Source organism: Oryctolagus cuniculus, chromosome 18 (genome assembly GCF_964237555.1).
Source record: "Oryctolagus cuniculus chromosome 18, mOryCun1.1, whole genome shotgun sequence".
NCBI lineage: Eukaryota > Metazoa > Chordata > Mammalia > Lagomorpha > Leporidae > Oryctolagus > Oryctolagus cuniculus.
Genome location: NC_091449.1, coordinates 12,815,699 through 12,835,951, shown reverse-complemented (window position 1 = coordinate 12,835,951; position 20,253 = coordinate 12,815,699). Strand labels below are relative to the sequence as shown.

General features: G+C 63.5%; 2 protein-coding genes across 2 annotated transcripts; both read left to right on the top strand.

Annotated features, from left to right (window-relative positions):
* The first annotated feature begins 35 nt into the window (after nucleotides 1-35).
* On the top strand, nucleotides 36-7,444 carry ERF (ETS2 repressor factor). Its single transcript, XM_051836506.2, has 4 exons — nucleotides 36-197; nucleotides 4,450-4,684; nucleotides 5,064-5,179; nucleotides 5,291-7,444. The coding sequence occupies exons 1-4, from the start codon at nucleotides 176-178 to the stop codon at nucleotides 6,568-6,570; spliced, it is 1,653 nt and encodes a 550-aa protein (XP_051692466.1). The 5' UTR covers nucleotides 36-175; the 3' UTR covers nucleotides 6,571-7,444.
* A 3,710-nt stretch (nucleotides 7,445-11,154) lies between these two features.
* GSK3A (glycogen synthase kinase 3 alpha) lies at nucleotides 11,155-20,253 on the top strand. Its single transcript, XM_008249679.4, has 11 exons — nucleotides 11,155-11,577; nucleotides 13,079-13,266; nucleotides 14,277-14,360; nucleotides 14,493-14,603; nucleotides 16,374-16,504; nucleotides 16,594-16,700; nucleotides 17,895-17,992; nucleotides 18,071-18,166; nucleotides 18,576-18,762; nucleotides 19,057-19,149; nucleotides 19,583-20,253. The coding sequence occupies exons 1-11, from the start codon at nucleotides 11,286-11,288 to the stop codon at nucleotides 19,654-19,656; spliced, it is 1,461 nt and encodes a 486-aa protein (XP_008247901.4). The 5' UTR covers nucleotides 11,155-11,285; the 3' UTR covers nucleotides 19,657-20,253.

Sequence of the window (20,253 nt, the reverse complement as noted above, 5' to 3'; positions counted from 1 at the left end):
CGGCCCCGGAGTGCGATATTAACCCGGGAGGCGGCGGCGGGGAGGGGAGAGGCTCTGAGAGGCGAGGCCGGGTGAGGCGGCAAGGGCGGCCCGACGGGCGCGGGACGGGACGGGGCAGCGCGGGCGCCGGGAGCCGCGGCCCGGAGTCGGGGCGCCTCGCCCCGGGCCCCCCAGCATGAAGACCCCGGCGGACACAGGTGGGGGCGGGGGCTGCACGTGTGGGGGAGACTTGTTGCCCCGGGAAACCGGGCAGAGAAACTTTGGGGGGGCGGCTGAAGGGGTCCAGGGTCTCCTGAGTGATCCCCAGTTCTAGGGGACCCCCCCAAGCACTCGAGACCTGTTGCTTCTCACGGCGCGAGCCGGGGGTGCTGCTTGGGACCCGCGATTCCCGGCTCCGGGCGCAGTGGTGTGGGCGCTGCGGGCGCTGCTCCCCGCTGCCGGCCCGGACCCCGCGGGCTGGGCTTTCTCCCACTCCCAGGATCACAGGGGTGGCAGGACCCCCCCCAGGCGCTGTGTCACGTTGCACTCTGGGGGCCGGGGTGGGGGGGGGCTGTGTCCACGGGGCCCGCTATGCTCGGGTCCGCGCCGCGCGGGCCGGCCCGTGACCTTCACGGCGGGCCGTGGGGGGAGGACCCGGGCTGGCCTCCGGGCGCAGGGCGTGAGCGGGGAGCCCGGGACCCGGGGTCCGGGCTGCGCCGCCCCTCCCCCGCCCGGCGCCGCCGGCTCCTCGCTCCCCCGCCCGCGCCGAGTCGCAAAGTTCCAAAGCGCAGCCTGAACGTTCGAAAAAGGAACTTTTTGTTTCCGACCTTAGAACGCGCGGCTTTAAGGTGGCTCAGGGGGGAGACGGGAACCCTCCTCCCGCGCCTCCGGAGCCCTGGGTTGGAGGAGGGTGGGGAAACTGGGAGGGGGGGACGCACAGGCTCCCCCGGTCCCCCTCCCTGATCCAGCTCTTCTTTTTAAGCCGGCCGTCTTTTCCCTCCGCCCCTCTCTTCCCCGCCAACTTGCTCCTCCTTAAGGGGCCAAGGTTCCCCTCCCCCCCTCGGCCGGCGGGCGGGGGGCAGCGGGATTAGCCCCCCTCCCGCTCGGACTTCCCCCCTCCCATCCCCCGCCGCCCCCAGGCTCGCGCGGGCTGGACTTTGCGCCGGAGCGCGCGGGGGGAGGGGTCCTAGCCGCCCCCTGCCCGTCTACCCCGTCGGAATCCGGCCCGGGGCGGGGACGGGGGAGGGGGAAGGGGGCCGGGCGCCGCTGTTCAAACTTGTCTCCGTCCCCCGGCGGCGGACGCGGCTTGGGCTCCTGTGTGCGGGTGTGTGCCCCGACCGGCCCACCCACCCCACCCCACCCCACCCCACCCCCTGCTTGGGGGGTGGGGGCGGCTCTTAAAGGGCTCGGAGCGGGGCTCCGGCGCCAGGGGGCTGGGGTGGGGCAGGGGTGCGGAGTGCAGTAGGGTCAGTCACGTGCGTCCCACATACTCACGGGCTCCGGGGCCGCTGGGCCCTGGGGGCAGCAGGAGCCTGTCCTGGCCCGGGGAGGGGGCAGAGGCGCGCAGACAACCCCGCCTCGTCTGTCTGCCCTGCTGCGGGCCTTGGCCTGATGGGGCCGGCTGGGCTGCTCCCCAGCCCTGTCTGGGGTCCGAGCCGTGTGCGGGTGGGTACTGTGCCTGGGGGTGAAGGGGGTGGCCGGGGACCTGGAATGGCCGTGTTTCCGTCTGCCTGCTGGCCGGCCGCTGCTCGCCCCTGCATCCGATCCTCCATCCCGGCCCCTCTCCTCTGCCGCGGCTGTTTCCCACTTCCTGTTTTCTTCCCGGCTCTGGCGCCATCGAGGGCTGCCTGGAGTGGGGGAGGCGGTGGGGCCCCCCCAGGAGGCCGGCTTGTTCTTCCTCTACCAGCACCCCTCCCTTCCGACCCCTATAGTCCCTTTCGAAAAGTTTGGGTAGACAACGTGAGGTGGTGGTGGTGGTGGGGTGAGCGCCCGGGAGTTGGGGCTCCCCTGCCTCCCTGCCCCACCTCTGTGGGAACCAGGTGTGCCTTCTGGGACCCAGCCATCCCAGCCCTTCCTGTCTGCTGCGCCTCCTTTGCCGTGTCTTGCAGTTTCCTGAACCTGAGTGTCAGTGCAGCTGCTCTCTCTCTTGGCCCCCGTGCTGCGAGGGCCGCACCCCCAGGCTTCCTCCGTGCGGGGCCCGTGTTTCCCTGCCTTAAGCACGTGGACCCATACACAACACACTTACACATGCTCCTCTGGCCCGTGCCTGGCTCCTGGCTCCAAGGCCTGGGGAACAGAGCCCCATTGAGACACCCTGACGTCACCCCCCCTTCATCCCACCCCCCGCCCCAAAGCTGGGAACAGGCCCTCGTGTATGCTGTGTCCGATGAGGAAAGCTGGTCGTGGGGTGGGCCTGGGAGCCGGGAGAGGTCCCTGCTTGGGGTGGCAGCCAGTGTTTGGGCCCTTGGGGGGCTTTGCTCCAGGAAGGGGGCTTACAAGGGGGCCTGGGACAGCTCCCAGAATGCAGCTTGAGGCCTTTGCAGAGCCCCCCACCTCCTTTCCCAGTTCTCTTTGTGTTGCATGTAGTCTCTCTCACTCCCTCTCTTCTGCAAAGTTTATTTTTAGCCTCCTGCTCCCCCGCTCCCAGGACTGTCGCTGCACACACGTTGCCTGGTTACCGGGACACGGAGGCTGGGGCTGGTGGGCTGGGAAGGGTGGCTTTAATTTGGGGGGGGAGGGTGGAAGTCAGTACAGCCCCCACCCCCAAACTGATGTCTCAGGGGCTTCAGTCTGCCGCCCGGGCCCGGGCCCAGACTGGGGTAGAGATGGGAGTGGTATGGACCTTGGCGCCTTGAGAGGGACCAGGAGCTTTTTAGGGGGGGGGCTGTGAAGTTAGGTGGAGCTGGTGGCACGGTCACCTGTGTTCCTTGGTGGCCACTGGGCCCTGAGAGAGACCCTGTGGAGGCCTGGGTTCTCCTGCAGGGTGAAATAATGGGGTGAGTCCCCAGATTCCCAAGAGAAGGATGGGGCCGTGGACGCCGGGGTCCCCACAGAGGGTCGTTGGGGACTGCTCACAGCAGAAGGCGCCGGGCTGCGGGTGCTGGACTCGGGTCCCTGGACAGCGAGGGGCTGGTTTGAGGCTGGGCTACCTGAACGGGGCAGGGACTAGGTGGGGAATGTGGGACTGGCCATCCCTGGCTATGCTGGGTCAGGGGCTGGGACCTGGGCCTCTGGGTTTTGAGGGGAGGGTCCCTGTGGAAGCAGGAACTGTGGGGCCCCTGTTGGAGTCCAGACTCTGCAGGATCGCCCCGAGGCCTCGGTACCCACTTCAGCCAGGACCTAGGGAGGGAGACTGACCCCTGCTGCCTGCCTGAGACTTGGGGCTCCGCCCATCTGTAGCCGCCCACCTTGGCCTTGTGTCTCTGGCACCAGGGCCCCTGCCCTGCCTCCCCCTGTCTTCCTTTCCTCCCCTTCCCTCCTCCCACCCCTCCATTACCGGCTGCCTGGTGCTGAATTATTGATGGCCCCTGATTACCCGGGGGTTTGGGAAATGACAACAACCACAGCCCCCACCCCCCCACCCTGGGCTGCCCACCCCCTCCAGGGACCAGCCAGCCCACCACCAACCTCTACCCAAGGTTAATGCTGGGGGCGGGCAGGCAGGTGGGCAGGGACGGAGCTGAGAGGGGGAAGGCAGACGTGGGGAGAGGGCGCCAGCTCCACCGGTGCCTGCACAGTCAGTCTCAGGGCCAGAGCCGGGCGTCCTCCGGCCAGGATTGGCCTGGATGCTGGGTCTGGGGAGGGCGGTGCAGCTCAGAGGGTCCAGGGCTTGGGGGGCCTCTCAGACAGTCTGGGTTTCACTCTCCAGGGAAGACAGAAGCCTCTGTGTGTGTGCAAGCGCTGACCTCATCGTCAAGCAGCCACCCCACCCCTCCTGGTCCTTTTAAGAAAAAAAAAAAAAAAAAAAAGCTCAGGTCCTGGGGTGGGAGTAAGAGCGCTGTGGGTCCTGGGGGTACAGCAGTGTATGCACCTAAGGTGGGGACTGTAGGAGCTGGGGGGAGGTACGGCTGTGTCTGAATGGGAGTAGGGGTGGGCTTGGGGGGGGCTGCGCCCCAACTGCCTGGCCACGTGTGCCCCTTCCTGCCCCTCCCCCACTGGCAGCCCTGCCCGTCGGCCTGGCTTGGTGCCTGGCCCCCTGGCACTGGCCCCGGGACCCGCCGCCGACGGTTTCCTGTTTCTCCCGGTGTCGCCGGAGCAGGCTCCGGCTTCCCCTCCTCCCAGCTCCCGTCCAGCGCCTTCACACGCAGACAGACACGCACTGTCCTCCTCCAGCTCAGGTCTCGACTTGGCTAAGGGGACAAGGATTTCCCTCTGTTGAGGGCGGGGCAGGACATGGCTCCCGAGGAGGGACCCGCAGCCCGAGCCTTGGCATCCTGAGCCCAGGCCACACTCCCTGCCTCCCCTCCCCAGGGTTCGCCTTCCCGGACTGGGCCTACAAGCCGGAGTCGTCCCCTGGCTCGAGGCAGATCCAGCTGTGGCACTTCATCCTGGAGCTGCTGCGGAAGGAGGAGTACCAGGGTGTCATCGCCTGGCAGGGAGACTACGGGGAGTTCGTCATCAAGGACCCGGACGAGGTGGCCCGGCTCTGGGGCGTGCGCAAGTGCAAGCCACAGATGAATTACGACAAGCTGAGCCGGGCCCTGCGGTGAGGAGGGGCTGGGGACCCTGAGCCCGTGTGCACAGCTCCCACCCTGGGGAATAGACTGTGGGTTTGAGTCCCGACTCTCCCAACACCTAGCCAGCCGTGTGACCTTGGGCAAGTCCTAGCCCTTCTCTGAGCTCCTCGGTTGGTCACAGAGGCATCAGTGAGAACACAGTCACGGGTTGGAACCTGTGGTCTGAGCCCAGACCCGAGGGGAGTGCGTGTCCCTATCCCTCGCAGGCACTTGGTCACTCTTGGGCGGCCCCGTGTTTCTCAGGGTTCGCCGAGCAGCCTCCCGGCACATGGCTGGGTGTCAGGGTGCCCCATCTAGGCCCTCGGGCGGGTGCAATCCAGGCTCACCTTCCCAGTGGTGTTTCCGCAGCTACTATTACAACAAGCGCATTCTACACAAGACCAAGGGGAAACGGTTCACCTACAAGTTCAACTTCAACAAACTGGTGCTGGTTAATTACCCTTTTATCGACGTGGGGTTGGCTGGTGAGTGCCGAGTGCCAGGGGTGGTGGTGGGCACTGGGGAGCCGGAGGGTCTCTGTGCGTGTCCAGGCTGGGCCAGGAGCCTTCACACCAGCTCTTCCCCTCTCTCGCCAGGGGGTGCGGTGCCCCAGAGCGCCCCTCCAGTGCCGACAGGTGGCAGCCACTTCCGCTTCCCTCCCTCGACGCCCTCCGAGGTGCTGTCCCCCACCGAGGACCCCCGCTCGCCGCCAGCTTGCTCCTCGTCCTCATCCTCCCTCTTCTCGGCTGTGGTGGCCCGCCGCCTGGGCCGCGGCTCCGTCAGTGACTGCAGCGATGGCACGTCGGAGCTGGAGGAGCCACTGGGCGAGGATCCCCGGGCCCGGCCACCAGGTCCTCCGGAGCTGGGTGCCTTCCGAGGACCCCCCCTGGCCCGTCTGCCCCACGACCCTGGCGTCTTCCGAGTCTATCCCCGGCCCCGGGGTGGCCCTGAGCCCCTCAGCCCCTTCCCTGTGTCGCCTCTGGCGGGGCCTGGCTCCCTGCTGCCCCCTCAGCTCTCCCCGGCTCTGCCCATGACGCCCACCCACCTGGCCTACACACCTTCGCCCACGCTGAGCCCGATGTACCCCAGCGGCGGGGGGGGCCCCAGCGGCTCAGGGGGAGGCTCCCACTTCTCCTTCAGCCCCGAGGACATGAAACGGTACCTGCAGGCACACACCCAGAGCGTCTACAACTACCACCTCAGCCCCCGCGCCTTCCTGCACTACCCCGGGCTCGTGGTGCCGCAGCCTCAGCGCCCCGACAAGTGCCCGCTGCCGCCCATGGCGCCGGAGACCCCGCCGGTCCCCTCCTCGGCCTCGTCCTCCTCTTCCTCCTCCTCCTCCCCGTTCAAGTTTAAGCTCCAGCCACCCCCACTAGGACGCCGGCAGCGGGCCGCTGGGGAAAAGGCTCCTGCGGGCGCCGACAAGGGCAGCGGTGGAGGAGGCGCCGGCGCCGGCGGGCTGGCCGAAGGGGTGGGGGCGCTGGCCCCTCCGCCGCCGCAGATCAAGGTGGAGCCCATCTCGGAAGGCGAGTCGGAGGAGGTGGAGGTGACTGACATCAGCGACGAGGATGAGGAAGATGGGGAGGTGTTCAAGACGCCCCGCGCCCCGCCTGCGCCCCCCAAGCCGGAGCCCGGCGAGGCGCCCGGGGCGGCCCAGTGCATGCCCCTCAAGCTGCGATTCAAGCGGCGCTGGAGTGAGGACTGTCGGCTGGAGGGGGGCGGGGGCCCCGCTGGGGGCCTGGAGGATGAGGGTGAGGACAAGAAGGTGCGTGGTGAAGGCCCGGGGGAGCCCGGGGGCCCCCTCACTCCCAGGCGGGTGAGCTCCGACCTCCAGCGTGCCACGGCCCAGCTCTCCCTGGAACCCCGAGATTCCTGAGGGCTGTGGGCCGGGGACCCAGGTCCCCCCACCCCGCAATGCTTTTGCTGCCTTAACCCCGCCCCTCCCGTGCCCAGGAGGTGAGGGCAGCTGTCTGGTTTTCCTGCCTCCTCCCTTTCCCCTCCACATTTTGTATAAAACTTTTTTTTTTTTTTTAAACGGTGGGGTGGGTGGGTGCCCAGGGCTGGGGACTGTCCCTTGTGTCTGGGTTTTCTGAGTTCCAGGCAAAGTGGTGGTGGGGGAGGGGTGGGAGTTGTCGGGGGGCCACCTCCATTCTGGGGAGCAGATGTTTGAACTGAGGCTGTGTGGCCTTGGCACCCAGGAACTTTTTTATTACAATCGTTTAGGAAATCAAAGCCTTGTTTCCCTCCCTCCCTGTTCTCTGCCTCTTGAACCTGTCCCCTAGCTGGGCTGTCCTCTGCCTCCCCCCTGCCCCCAGCCCTGCTTTCCTGGCCCCTGCAGGGGCCGTGAGTGCCTGGGTTTCTCATATCCCACAGTGTTGCAGCAGGGGAGGGACAGTTTTATGATGAACCAAAAATTCTGTGGGGGAGGGCTGGGGGGACAGTAGGGTGAGGGGTACCCCCATGGGCCACAAGTCTCAAGTGCCTACTCTCCTTGTCCCGCCCCCACCACAGCACTGGTCCAACCCCTTCACCCCCAGCTGCTCCTAGGACTGGCCCTGGGCAGGCGGGTGGGGGGATGGGAAGGGGCTGCCCAAAACCAAACTGGAAGCCCCCTCTGCCTCCCAGCTGGGGCCCCTGGGTGGGGTGGGGGGAGCTCTGGTCTAAGCCTTATTCTGTACTGGGGGTGGGGGGGAGTAGGGGACTTCTGGAGAATGTATTCAAAACAATAAAACTTTGGACCTTTGGATGCACTGATCTGTGCCAAGTACTCGGTGCGGCCGTGGCAGGCTCATGGCCTTTGCTTGTTGCTGGACAGGTCCAGGCCGTCCCCTGGGTCAGTGGCCAGAGCACCTAACCTCATCGGAATGCCTGGGGAAGTGGTCTGATAGGTGGGTGTCACATCAGCCCTGGTCACATGTCTGCCCTCCACCCCGTGACTGTATGCGTGTCTTCAGGAGCTCTTTCCGCCCCTCCCAGGCCCGCTGTCCCTGCTATACTGCCCGAACTATCTTGGGTTTGCTACCTGGACCCTCAGCCAAGGCCATGCTGCCTCCAGCGCCCTTCCCATGTCTTTAAGTTAAGCTGGGCATGCTTTGGAGGTGGGGCCTGCAGTGTGTTGGAATGTGGGATTCAGCGACGCTCTGGTCCAGCCAGCACGTTGGGAAGGGATTGGCGCTACAGTCCTAGCTGCCCCCAGCTGATGTGCTGTGCACAGCCTCAGCCAGCAGTTTCGATGTGGAGACACCTGCCTCCCTTATCCCATGTCCCTCTGATGGCTCCAATGGTTGGGTGACCGCTTGGGAGACCAGATTGAGGTCAGGGCTCTTGGCTTCAGCCTAGTAGGTATTTGGGGGAGTGAACCAGCAGATGGAAGATCTGTTTGCCTTTTCAAATAAAAAGTTTAGAAATTACTCGCCACGCGTCCAGAACTTGAGAGCTGCTGTGTTTAGTTTTCTTCAGGATCCAGTCGGGCAGTGGTGTAAGCTCACGACTTGCCCAGGGCCCTGAGGCTGAGTCACAACTCAGAGGCGGCTGATCCAAAGCCCGGGTTCTTTGAAGAACTGAATTTTCCTCCCCAGAGACAAGATGGCTGGATCCAGATCAGGGTCTAGAGATCATAGGATCTGAGCGATGAGCTCATAAAGTCTGAAGTCCAGATTGGAGAGCTGGAGTCGGGATGAAAGGGACGCGCGCATTCCTGGCTGGAAGAGCACTAGACAGGCCCGGCCCCTCGGTGCAGGTGAGGTGCCTGAGGCCTAGAGAGGGAAAGGGTTTTCCCCCAAGGCCAGCTGCAAGGAGCAGTGGGAACAGAGGGCTCAGGGCCTGTCGGACTGGCTTCACCAGAGGGGGAAGGCACGCTGACTGGCAGCTGCTCGGCGCTCGGCTCATGCCAGGCCCCCGGTGGGTGGTCCCCGATGATGTGGGTTGGCACTGAAGAGAGGATCCAGGCTGGGGTACTGGCAGGAAAGCGGGGCTCCCGGGGTGGCTCGCAGGCAACTGCTCCCTCTCCTGGGTGATGTAAGACAGTCCCTGGGGTGGGGGCCGCTGGGCTATTTCTGGAAGTGGGATGAGGCATGTCTCCTGGCAACGCAGATGCAGCTGAGTCGGTGGTGGGGTGGTGGAGAAGGGGATGGCGTCACTGCGGGGAGGGAGGACGGAGTCTGAGCCCCCCGGCCCTCAGGCTTTCAAAGCATCTCTAACCACATCTAACGTGGACTTGTGAGTGCTCCCCGCATCGCGCCACCGCCCAGCCAGACTTCTTGCCCCAGATTCTGGCTGTGGGGGATGTCGCAGGTGGCTTTGGCCTTGAGAACTCCCGCAGCAGCTCCCTGCGTCTTTGCTTGCCCGCAGAAATTCATTAGCAGGCTCAGAATGTCCCTGCAACAAGACCTCCCTGGTCTCGTCCGTATCCTCCCATATCCTTGCTTTCAAGTGGACAATGCCTAACGGATCTCTCGAGACACTTCTTAGATGAGTGCATCCCATCCCAGAGCCCCTGCCTGCATCTGTGGCCTCTCGGCACCGCGAAAGATGCCAGCAGCCACCCGCTCAGCACTTGGGGCCACTCGGAGATTTCCTCTGTTGGCGGTCTCCCCAGGCCTCGAATGAAAACCCAGGAATGGTTTTCAGCTGCGACAGGCCATCCAAACCCCCTGCATCTCTGCCGACTTCCCACAGCCCCTCTGGTCACCAACAGCGCCCTTCTAGACACCTCGAACCCCCTCGAACACCCCTCTGATGAACCTTCTCAGCCTCCAGGGAGTTGCCCACGCGCGACCCACTGCGCATGTCCCACGGGTTCTGGCGGGGAAGTAACCGCCGCCTTCCTGCCCCGCTTGGCGGCCTCGGTTGAGCCTTGCTGATCCCCGTGTCGGATTCCCTAAGGCCTTTGGGGACTTGACTCCGAATCTGACTTTTCAACTCCCAGCTGCCGTCAGAGGGCAGCACCTACCCCTGGGCTGGGGAACTACAACTCCCAGAAACACCCGCTTTGCAACGGGAGCGGAAGTGTGTCTGCGCTTTGCCTCCTGGACTATGTGGTGCGACGGGACTGTAGCGCCACCCTCCGTCGAAGCTCTGTGGCCGCCGGGAACTGCAGTCCCGAGCCGACCCAGAGGCTAAGCCCTCTCTCGCGTTCCAGAGAGGGAAACGCGGGCTTGGCGCTCCATTTTCCACCACCTCACGCGGGCGGGAGGGGCTCGCGGGGCTTTCGTTCTGGTTCCGAGCGCCTCCGAGGCGGGGCGAGCCACACGCACGAACTCTGTTTCCCAGCGTCCTTCGGGGCTGCTCTACTTCCGGGTATTACTCGAAAGATGGAGCGATTCAATGAGTGTACAAACCCTTGGGCTGCTCCCGGCAGCCGGCTTCCTTGTTTTGGGCCTTCCGGGATCCGGTCATTGAGGAAGCCGAGGACGCAGGACCGTAGACACAACGGGCCGTTCGAGACAGACATTTAGATTTCTTTTTTACGCTCGGCTCGGCCTGCTAGCGCAACCCACATTGCCAGAGAAAGGCTGGCCTGTGACTCGGGTGCTTTCTTAGGAGAGCCCTGGGGGCGTGTGTGGGGGGGTGTTGGAACACTCTGCGGTCTCCGCAGGGTGCTGCCGTCCTTAACCTTTCGCCTCCACTCATTTCGCCTCCCCACCGGGGGACTCCACTTTCAGGCAAGCCTCTGCAGTCGGTCCCCACAAAGGGTCAGAATCCCGTCTGGACCAGTTCCCAGCAGGCTTCGGGCTGAGGCCCTGGGGAGGCTGCGCTGAACTCCATTTCCCAGAAGACCCCCGGGCTCGCTGTGGCAACCGCACTGATGCCTTGGTGTCGACTACATTTCCCGACAGGAACTGCGGCTTAGCGTACCTGGGAAGGGGAGCGCGACACCTACTCCATTTCCTGGCCTGTCTCCGGAACTGCAGCATCCACTGGGGACTTGCAACCCACCTAGGACTCCATTTCCCGGCGTGCTTTGGCGCCCGCTTCACACCCGCAATGCGGTGAGGGCGTGGCGACGACTCCATTTCCCGGCTGGCCTCGCGGCCAGAGGGCTGCGCGTTCATGGACGCCGACTCGGTTTCCCAGCGTGCATCTGGCGCCGGTAGACACCAGGAGCCAATAGACTAAAGTGAACGATTGGACTCCATTTACCGGCATGCATCAGGCCTACACCGCTCAGGGATGGAGTGGCTGCGGCTGCGTTTCTGAGGCCCACTTAAGGGCTCGTCGTTGCCGCAGTGGGCCGAGTGTGCGTCTCTGACTCTTCCAAAGTCCTTTAGGGTCCGCTGTGGGCACAGGCGGCCGCCGGATTATTCAGGACTCCGTTTCCCGACGGGCAGCGCGACCTGTCATCTTTAGGGGCTGCTCGGCCCTCTGTGGACTCCATTTCCCGGCGTGCCACGCGAGCCTTGCGGGCTGAGGGCGGTGACCGCGGCGCGGACTGCATCTCCCGGCGTGCCCCGCGGCGGGCGCTGGGCCGGAGCCGGAGCCCGAGCGGCGCGGCCTGGAAGAGGCCGGAGCCGGGGGGAGGCGGCGGCGGCAGCGGCGGCGGGGGCAGCCCGGGCAGCCCGAGCCCCGCGGCCTGGGCCTGCGCTCGGCGCCATGAGCGGCGGCGGGCCTTCCGGAGGCGGCCCTGGGGGCTCGGGCCGGGCGCGGACCAGCTCGTTCGCGGAGCCAGGCGGCGGAGGCGGAGGCGGCGGCGGCGGCCCCGGGGGCTCGGCCTCCGGCCCAGGCGGCACCAGCGGCGGGAAGGCGTCGGTCGGGGCCATGGGTGGGGGCGTGGGCGCCTCGAGCTCTGGGGGTGGCCCCAGCAGCAGCGGCGGCGGCGGCAGCGGCGGCCCCGGCGGCCCCGGCGCGGGCACTAGCTTCCCGCCGCCGGGAGTGAAGCTGGGCCGTGAGTATTACCAGCGCCCGTGTGGGGTGGTGACCAGGGTTGCTGAGCCTCCACACACACCGATCAGTTTCCTTCCTGTGCCCAGATGGGAGCTGCTGGAGGTCGCCGTGCCTCCCGCAACGGGGGTCTGCGCGCTCTGCCTCCCGGAGAAAGGGGTCTTAGGGGCTCCCGTCGCTTGGGTTGTAGGATCAGGCTCACTCGCACTCGGGGAGGTCGCAGTCCCAAGCCCCCGGTTTTCCAGTACCCAGGCCTCGGGTCCCTGACGTTGGTGCCCCTTAGAGAACAGGACCAGAGGTCACAGCCACTGACGAACGGGAGCCTGGGGTTATTGTCCCCTCAGAGAACAAGGACGCGACCGCGGCCGCCGTCCACCAAGGGGTGGACATTTGTTCTCCCTCAGAGGGTGGGGTCTGGGTGTTACTTAGAAGCAGGGATTTGGGAATTCTGTGTCTCCAGAGAACAGGACCGGGCCCCCAACCCCAGCTGGACCCAGGTCAGTTTCCCTCTTAACAGGCGAGACCTGGAATGGGTAGACCTGGACCCCGACGACTGGCAGTATAGATGTTGCTGTTTAAGAATAAGACCGATTCAAGTCTGTGTACTCTTCACACTAAGTCCCTTCAAAAAGAAAAAAAAAAAAAAAAGGAAAAGGCTCCATGGGCCTCCTTTTAAAAAAATGGAATGGAGGGAGGGTGGTCCCAGTTCCTCATAAAACATGAGTCTGATCCTATACGTTTCTAATCATTCTGGCTGTGTCGTCATTGGCTCCAAAGATAAGTAATGTGTGCCCCTTAAAACGGATCTGGTTCGTCAGTTTCCCCAGAGAAGGGGGCCGCTGTCCCCTAAGGGTAGCTCCAAGGTTTGCTGCCATTCGGAGAGCGGGAGTGCAGAATCAGATCTTTCCTAAAAGGACCGAGGGAGCGGAGCCACCCGATAATGGGGATCAGTTCACGCCCACAATTCAGTGCTGTCCGACAGGAGCCCACGCACGTACAGGGCAGAGGTGTCTGGTGCCTTTTCTAACCGCGGAATATTTAGGTAGGGGTAACCGTCCCCAGGAAGGGGTGGTCAGGGCACGAGTATGCGCAGCAGGAGAGGACGGTCATTTCTGTCACCAAGAACCAGTGGTAAAGCCACCTCCAGCAGGGAGGCCTTAGGTCGCTGTCCCCAGGCCGGGAGAAAGCTTTCACAAAGCAGGACGTCAGGTCGCTGCCCCCTGTAGTGGATGAAGTTAGGCCAGACTTCCCGCAAACAGGGGTGGCCGCCTTCGACAGCCGGGGTGGGGGTTCTTCCAACGCCAGGGCCCAGTGCCCTGGAAGAGCAGAGGAGGAAGCGGGATTTAGGGCTCTACTAGGGGGAGGGGAGAGGTCACTGGGAGGGCTCAGGCCAGGGGAGAAGGGCCAAGGAGGCCCAGGGATCCGCCTGCCTCGCCTCCCACAGTCCTCAGGGCAGTGGCCGGAGGGAGCGGTCAGAGAAGTGTTGTGTCTGCTTTGTTCCCCAGGTGACAGCGGGAAGGTGACCACAGTGGTGGCCACGCTGGGCCAAGGCCCAGAGCGCTCCCAGGAGGTGGCTTACACAGACATCAAAGTGATTGGCAATGGCTCTTTCGGGGTGGTGTACCAGGCACGGCTGGCGGAGACCAGGGAGCTGGTGGCTATCAAGAAGGTTCTCCAGGACAAGAGGTTCAAGGTAGCCTGGGAATGGGGGTGAGGAGGTTTGAGGACTGGGCGGGACTGGGGACCTGGAGCCCGGGCGTGCCGAGGGCGTCTGAGCTCAGAGTTGGGGCGAGGAAGGGACATGTGAGTCCCAGGCGCGCTCAGGGCTGACGGCTGTTGGGGGCTTGCTCGGCACGAGTGCTTTCCAGGCAAGGTCTGTGACTTGGGTTGAGAGCAGGTGCTGTTCCACGCGAGGGAAGCAGCCAGACGGCAGGTTAGGGACCTCGGTCAAGGCTCGAGTCTGGCCTGACTGCCAAGCCCCTCCTTCTCTGCTGGGTCTGCCTCTCCCCAGAGAGGAGGCCCTGCACTGTGGCCCTGGGTGTGAGGCGCTGTCTCCCTGAGGAAGGGGCCCCTGTGAGCCGGCAGAGACCCAGGAACCAGGAGGCGACACAGGGGACGGCCGAAGAGCGATAGTGGAGGTTTGAGACAGGCAGGCGGAGCTCCGGGGCGTCAGTCAGAATTGGATCAGAGTTGAGTTGTGTGCGCCCAGAGGGGACCAGAGGATGGGGAAGAAGCTGAAGCTGGATTGGAAGCCTGGGTCTGCTCGTTCCAGGGCCCGGATGCCTCCGTCTCCCTGCATGGGAAGGGACAGGGAGCGGTGGAGCCCGGGGCGGACGGCGTGGCTGCAGCTCGTCTGCTGCGCCTTGGAGCCGTGCCGGCAGAGAGCCTCGTGCAGCCGCAGCACCTGATTTTTCCAGAGAAGCTGAAAGTTGGGTTTATACAGGAAGTCGTTTCATTTTAAATGTCAGCCATAATTAGAGAAATTCTCACACACGCCTGGGGTGTGGGTTTAACACGGGTCTCCAGCTTGTGTGGAAGAGGAACTGGCTGGCAGTGAAGCATTCGAGGGGACCCCAGAGGGACCTCGGGGCCGAGACACGGGGAGCAGCTGCCTGGCTCTGTGGGCGGGCACGGGGGAGTGGGTGTGCGAGGGAGCGGTGCAGAGCCGGCCGTGTCCTGAGACTTTCTCTCTCTGTTCCCAAGAACCGAGAGCTGCAGATTATGCGTAAGCTGGACCACTGCAATATTGTGAGGCTGAGATACTTCTTCTACTCCAGTGGGGAGAAGGTGAGACCGGCGCACGGGGGCGGGGTGCTGCACCGTAGCCCCACCCATCTCTGGGCCTCCCCGCTTCCCCCCTTGCTCTCCATGTGCCGCCCCGCATCGCAGTGCCTCACCCTGCTCCTCTGCTCTCTGCAGAAGGATGAGCTTTACCTGAACCTGGTGCTGGAATACGTGCCCGAGACCGTGTACCGGGTGGCCCGCCACTTCACCAAGGCCAAACTGACCATCCCTATCATCTACGTGAAGGTAGGCGGGCGGGCGGGCGGGCGAGCTCAGGCCACAGAGCCAGGAGCCCTGGAGGGCCTGTGCCCCCCGCCCTCATCCCAAGAACCCCAAATGCAGCTCACGGGGGAGGGCCAGGTGAGGCCTGACCAGGGGTCTGAGGAGGCTGCCGGGTGCCTGCTCAGATCCGCACTGGGACGGGAGCCCAGGCAGCTTCAGGGACGTTGGGGTTAGCACCAAAGAAAGGAGTGCGGAGGGAGTGCTGCCGAGGTCAGGGTCCGGGCCTTCGGGACCGTGGGGGGTGGGGTAGGTGGCAAGGAGCTAGGGTCGGGAGGAGCTCAGTGTCCACAGAACCGGGAATGTGCCTTCGCGCCTCGTCTGCAGGCTCCCTCCCCGGTGCTCGGCACCGTGCCCTGGGTGTGGCAGATCCTCAGGAGGTGTCTGAATGAATGAACTGACGCGTGAGTGAATGAATGCAGCGCAGGGACGATGTGGAGGGCAGAGGCTGGAGCGCCCTGCTGCACTGGCAGGAGGTGGCCTGGGCCCGGTGGCCCGCGCTGCTGGCTGTGAGCGCCCTGCGCCCGCGTGAGCCGACGCGGCTCTGCCACTGCTTGTTGCTGTTGGAACTCACCTCCTGGGAGAGGAGTTCTCTGGTGGGGTGACCCTGTCCCGTGGCTGCCTGCCTACTGGCTCAGTGCTGAGCAGGCCAGAGGCTGCCAAGTGAGCCCAGTATTGCCGTGGAAAGCTCAGTTTGGTAAGGCAGACAGACGTCCCAGGAAACTTGCAAACTTACCAGCTACTGCCATGCTGGGGCAGCCCCCAGCCCAGCCTGGGTGGGGAGGAGGATTGAGGAAGGCTTCCAGGAGACCAGCGCGGGTTGAGGAAGCAGCATCTCTGGTCAAGGGGAGTGGGGACGGAGGAGGAGGGGCTTGGGAAGCAGTGTTGTGTGTGGTGGTGCCGCTGAGGCGCTGTCGGCCAGGTCCTGCTGTGGGCCCTGGGGGAAGCAACAGTGATGCAAACAGAGGTGCCTGCTCCCTTGGCACCCAGGTTCTAGCTAGTGGGAGGATGGGTGGTAGGAAAATGGAGATGGAATGGAGGCAGGTTTTTTTTTTTTTTTTTTTAAGATTTTATGCATTTATTTGAAAAGTGAAGTAACAGAATGAGAGGGAGGGACAGAGAGGAAGGTCTCCCATCCACTGGTTCACTCCCCAAATGGCAGCAGTGGCCAGAACTGGGCTGATCTGAAGGCAGGAGCCAGGAGCTTCTCTGGGTCTCCCACGCAGGTGCAGGGGCCCAAGTGCTTGGGCCATTTTCCATTGCTTTCCCAGGCCATAGCAGGGAGCTAGATCGGGAAGAGGAGCAGCTGGGACTTGAACTGGTGCCCATATGGGATGCAAGTGCTGCAGGCGGAGGATTAACCTACTGCACCACAGTGCTGGCCCCTCCTGGGTGGTTTTGATCATGACTTAAAGAATCTGAGCCCCTCTTAGAGGCAGTGGTGTGGGCGAGGAAGCCCAGGGCCTGGTTTTCCAGCCTGCTTTGTGACAGGGCTTTCTGAGTTTCTGTGTTGCTTTTTGCAAGCGAGGGCTTGTTGCCGATGCCCCATCCTGAAGTCCCAAATCAGAAACTGAGGGCACGGAGCGCAGCAGTCCCTGTTTAAACAGACCCTTTGAGTGAGGGGTTTAAGAGTGGGCTTCCCTGAGGGCAGCAGGAGAGCAGGCCCTGAGGCCAGGACAGCGGTGGTCAGCCCCGTGGGGAGAGCTGGGCCCGACGTCTCTGTCCTGCCCGCCCCAGGTGTACATGTACCAGCTGTTCCGGAGCCTGGCCTACATCCACTCCCAGGGTGTGTGTCACCGTGACATCAAGCCGCAGAACCTGCTGGTGGACCCCGACACCGCTGTCCTCAAGCTTTGCGATTTTGGCAGGTGGGCCTGGGCGGGGGTGCGCAGGGGGCTGCAGGGGCAGGGGTCCCTACACCTTGCCTCGTCTTCACCCCTGCCTGTCTCTTTCACAGCGCAAAGCAGTTGGTCCGCGGGGAGCCCAACGTGTCCTACATCTGTTCCCGCTACTACCGGGCCCCAGAGCTCATCTTCGGAGCCACCGATTACACCTCATCCATTGGTCAGTTATGGGAGGACGGAGGTGGGGAATGACAGTCTTGGCGGTATTTGGTTTTTATTTTTATTTTTAAATTTGAGGTAAACAGTGCTCCCATCCACTGGCTGGGCTGGGCCAGGCCAAAGCCAGAAGCTCGGAACTCGTCAGCGTCTCCCATATGGGTGGCAGGAACCCAATTACTTAAGCCATTACCTGCCTCCCAGGGTCTGCATTAGCAGGAAGCTGGAATCAGGAGTTGGAGTTGAGGTTGGGTATGAGACCCAGGTACTTGAATATGGGAGGGGGGCTTCTTAACCGCTAGGCTGAATGTGTGCCCCTGGGCGGTTTTTGAGCTCTTTCTCCATGCTGTGTGCCAGACTGGGTCCCTTTCACTCAGTCCTCACCATCTTGGGAAGCCAGTGCTGCTACAGGCCCATTTTACAGATGAGCAGCCTCAAGCTTAGAGCCAGGAGGCCCCTGCCGGCCACTGCACCACTGGGAGTGTGCAGGGCTGGGATCTGAAAGCTGACCTGATTCCAGAGTCCCTCCCGTCTCTGGAACCCCCTGGTCAGCTCTCCATTCTTGGCTGGCGGGGACCTTGGGGGAAGCCGGAGGTGAGACTTTGCCACCACGAGGGCATGCCTGCTTCCAGGGCCTGTATGTCCTCACCTGTTTGAGGGTGACAGTGCCACCTTTCAGGATGGGGGAAGGCCAAGAAAAGGTGGTGGGCACGAGGGTTTGACAGGCATTCATCAGCAGTGTGAGGGACTTGGTGCTTCTTAGGTATGACCTTGCGCCCTGAGGGTCAAGGTACTAGGGAGGGGTGAGAGTGCCGGGTTACAGCTCCTCCCCTGGGCGGCAGGTGAGGAAGGCAGGGATCTCTGGCCTGGAGAACAAAGGTGCCACGGGCAGGTGTGGGCCTCGGTGTCTGCAGGCTAACAGCGCAGAGAGAGGGCTGGCTGGGTTTGGTGAGCAGAGGCAGTGAGGGCTGGGACCAAGCCGACTGGAGGTGCAGAGAAGCTGCACGGATCTGGAGGCTCAAGGTCGTGCCCAGGGCTCCTGAAACGTGTTACCTTGGGCCGGATGCCTCATCTCTGCCGAGCTGAGCGAATGGGGCTCCTGGCCTCTCTCTGGTGGCCTGAGGGATGGAAGCCTTTGTCAGGGGATGGGCGCAGCAGCCCTGCTCGCCGAGCTCTGACCCTTACCCACTCCCCGCAGATGTGTGGTCAGCTGGCTGCGTGCTGGCTGAGCTCCTCCTCGGCCAGCCCATCTTCCCTGGGGACAGTGGGGTGGACCAGCTCGTGGAGATTATCAAGGTGAGGATGGTGCCAGGGTAGGCAGCGGGTGGGGCTGAGGGATGGGGCCAGGCCTCAGTCCCCGTCTTCTTCCTGCAGGTGCTGGGAACACCAACCCGGGAACAAATCCGAGAGATGAACCCCAACTACACAGAGTTCAAGTTCCCCCAGATTAAAGCTCATCCCTGGACAAAGGTGGGGCAGGGCTGGGGACCTGGGCAGCCTGGCAGAAGGGTGGGTCCCCTTTGGCCTACTGGCCTCAGAATCATAGCTCGGGAGGGGGGGTGCGAAGTTATCCTGGGAGGGGTCAGCCGCTCCCATGATTTCAGAGTAGGTAGAATTTTAAAAGTTGAGGACGCACAAGTACATTCCAAGGTTCCCCTTTTCTTGGTGGGTGACAGGCTCACAGCAGGGCTCAGTGTCTCGGTGCCGGGGCCAGCTTGCTCACCCGATACAGACAGACTTCCCCGACTTCCTCACTGGGAGATGGGCTCGGGGAGCTCGTCGTCAGGTCTGCCGAGAACAGTGGCAGTGAGGCACAGGGGTGCCAGTGCCTGTGGCAGCGCTCACCTGTGGCCCCGCGCCCCCTGCCCCCTCGCCCCAGGTGTTCAAATCTCGAACGCCGCCTGAGGCCATCGCGCTCTGCTCCAGCCTGCTGGAGTACACGCCGTCCTCACGGCTCTCCCCGCTAGAGGCCTGCGCCCACAGCTTCTTCGATGAACTGCGATGTCTCGGAACCCAGCTCCCCAACAACCGCCCGCTCCCCCCTCTCTTCAACTTCAGTCCTGCCGGTGAGGGTGCAGCAGGGGGTGGGGAACCGTGGGGGGACAGCAGAGGTTGGGGGAGAAGAGCTGGGTGTTGAAAACACGACCGGCGAGCTGCGTGAGGGTGCAGCGCAAGCCGGGGCTCTGGGAAGATGGCCTCAGTTCCCTTCCGCTGAGTGTGCTGCTTAGAGTTCAGTGGCTGAGTGTCCACGAACTGGCCCTGCCAAGAGCTGGGTGCCCAGTAGGGATCCCATCGTAACCCTGCATGGTCTCCAGATGGCTGCTTCCACCCTGACTGGGCGTGTCGATTCCTGTCTCTAGAACTCTCCATCCAGCCATCTCTCAATGCCATCCTCATCCCTCCTCACTTGAGGTCCCCGGCGGGCTCCACCCCTCTCTCCCAGTCCTCACAAGGTAAGCTGGGACCGGCTGCTGAGGGGTAAGCGGTGCCCACAGTGCCACAGCTCCCCGTAGCTGTCTCTGAGCCAGAGTTCCGACGGTGCCGAGCGCGTCTCAGAGCTGGCAATGGCCACCTTTCTGGGTGTGCTGTGTGCTGACTGCAAAGCCACAGAAGTACAGAAAGTTGAATTTGTCGAACTTGTCGCTCAGAGTTAAAAACTGGGCCATTTTGTGTACGAATCCAGATTGCCTGTATTTTGTTGGGGAAGCAAATCATAGTGGGTGGCTCTGGGCCTGCCTTTCCTCCCGATGGAGTCCCGCTGCCACCGTTCAGTCCTCAGACGGCCCGGCCCCGAGGTGGCAGCGTTCCGGTCCGTGTAGCCACTTTTGGTGGGAGGGGCCCTGGAAGGCCAACGCTAATTGTCTGCTCCTTCCCTCCCCCCTTCAGCTTTAACCGAGGCTCAGACCGGCTCAGACTGGCAGTCGTCCGAAGCCACACCTACCCTCTCTAACTCGTCCTGAGGGCCCCTCCAGCCACCTTTCCACTTCCATCTGGGAGCCCCAAGTGGGGCTGGGAAGGGGGCCATAGCCCATCGAGCTCCTGCCCTGGCTGGGCCCTGAGACTAGAGGGCAGAGGTAAATGAGTCCCTGTTGCCACCTCCAGTCCCTCCCTCGGCAGCCTCGACCCTGGGGTGGCTTTTTAAGAGGATTTTAACTGGTCGTGGGGAGGGAAGAGAAGGAAGGACAGGGGTGTGGGGGTATGAGGACCTCTGCCCCCTTGGCCCCCTCCCCAGGCCTCCACCTCCTCCAGCCCCTGCCCCTCCTGTGTCCCTTGTAAATAGAACCAGCCCAGCCCGTCTCCTCTCCCCTTCCCTGGCCCCCGGGTGTAAATAGATTGTTATAATTTTTTTCTTAAAGAAAACGTCGATTCGCACCATCCAACTTGGCCCCTCCCCTCCTACAGCCGTATGTCCCCTCCTGTCCTCTGCCCCAGCGTCTGCTCCCTCCTCTCCACACCCTGGAGGGCCAGGGGAGCGGGGAGGGCTCCTGATGTCTTAGTTTCCACAGTAAGGTTTGCCTGTGTACAGACCTCCGTTCAATAAATTATTGGCATGAAAA

Bases quoted from the DNA above. Each gene is read 5' to 3' on its own strand.
- GSK3A (XM_008249679.4), top strand. From the start codon at position 11,286: ATGAGCGGCGGCGGGCCTTCCGGAGGCGGCCCTGGGGGCTCGGGCCGG. The intron at 16,701-17,894 runs GTCAGTTATGGG...CACTCCCCGCAG, and splicing joins CGATTACACCTCATCCATTG to ATGTGTGGTCAGCTGGCTGC. The intron at 18,167-18,575 runs GTGGGGCAGGGC...CCCTCGCCCCAG, and splicing joins AAGCTCATCCCTGGACAAAG to GTGTTCAAATCTCGAACGCC.
- ERF (XM_051836506.2), top strand. From the start codon at position 176: ATGAAGACCCCGGCGGACACAG. The intron at 4,685-5,063 runs GTGAGGAGGGGC...GTGTTTCCGCAG, and splicing joins AAGCTGAGCCGGGCCCTGCG to CTACTATTACAACAAGCGCA. The intron at 5,180-5,290 runs GTGAGTGCCGAG...CTCTCTCGCCAG, and splicing joins TATCGACGTGGGGTTGGCTG to GGGGTGCGGTGCCCCAGAGC.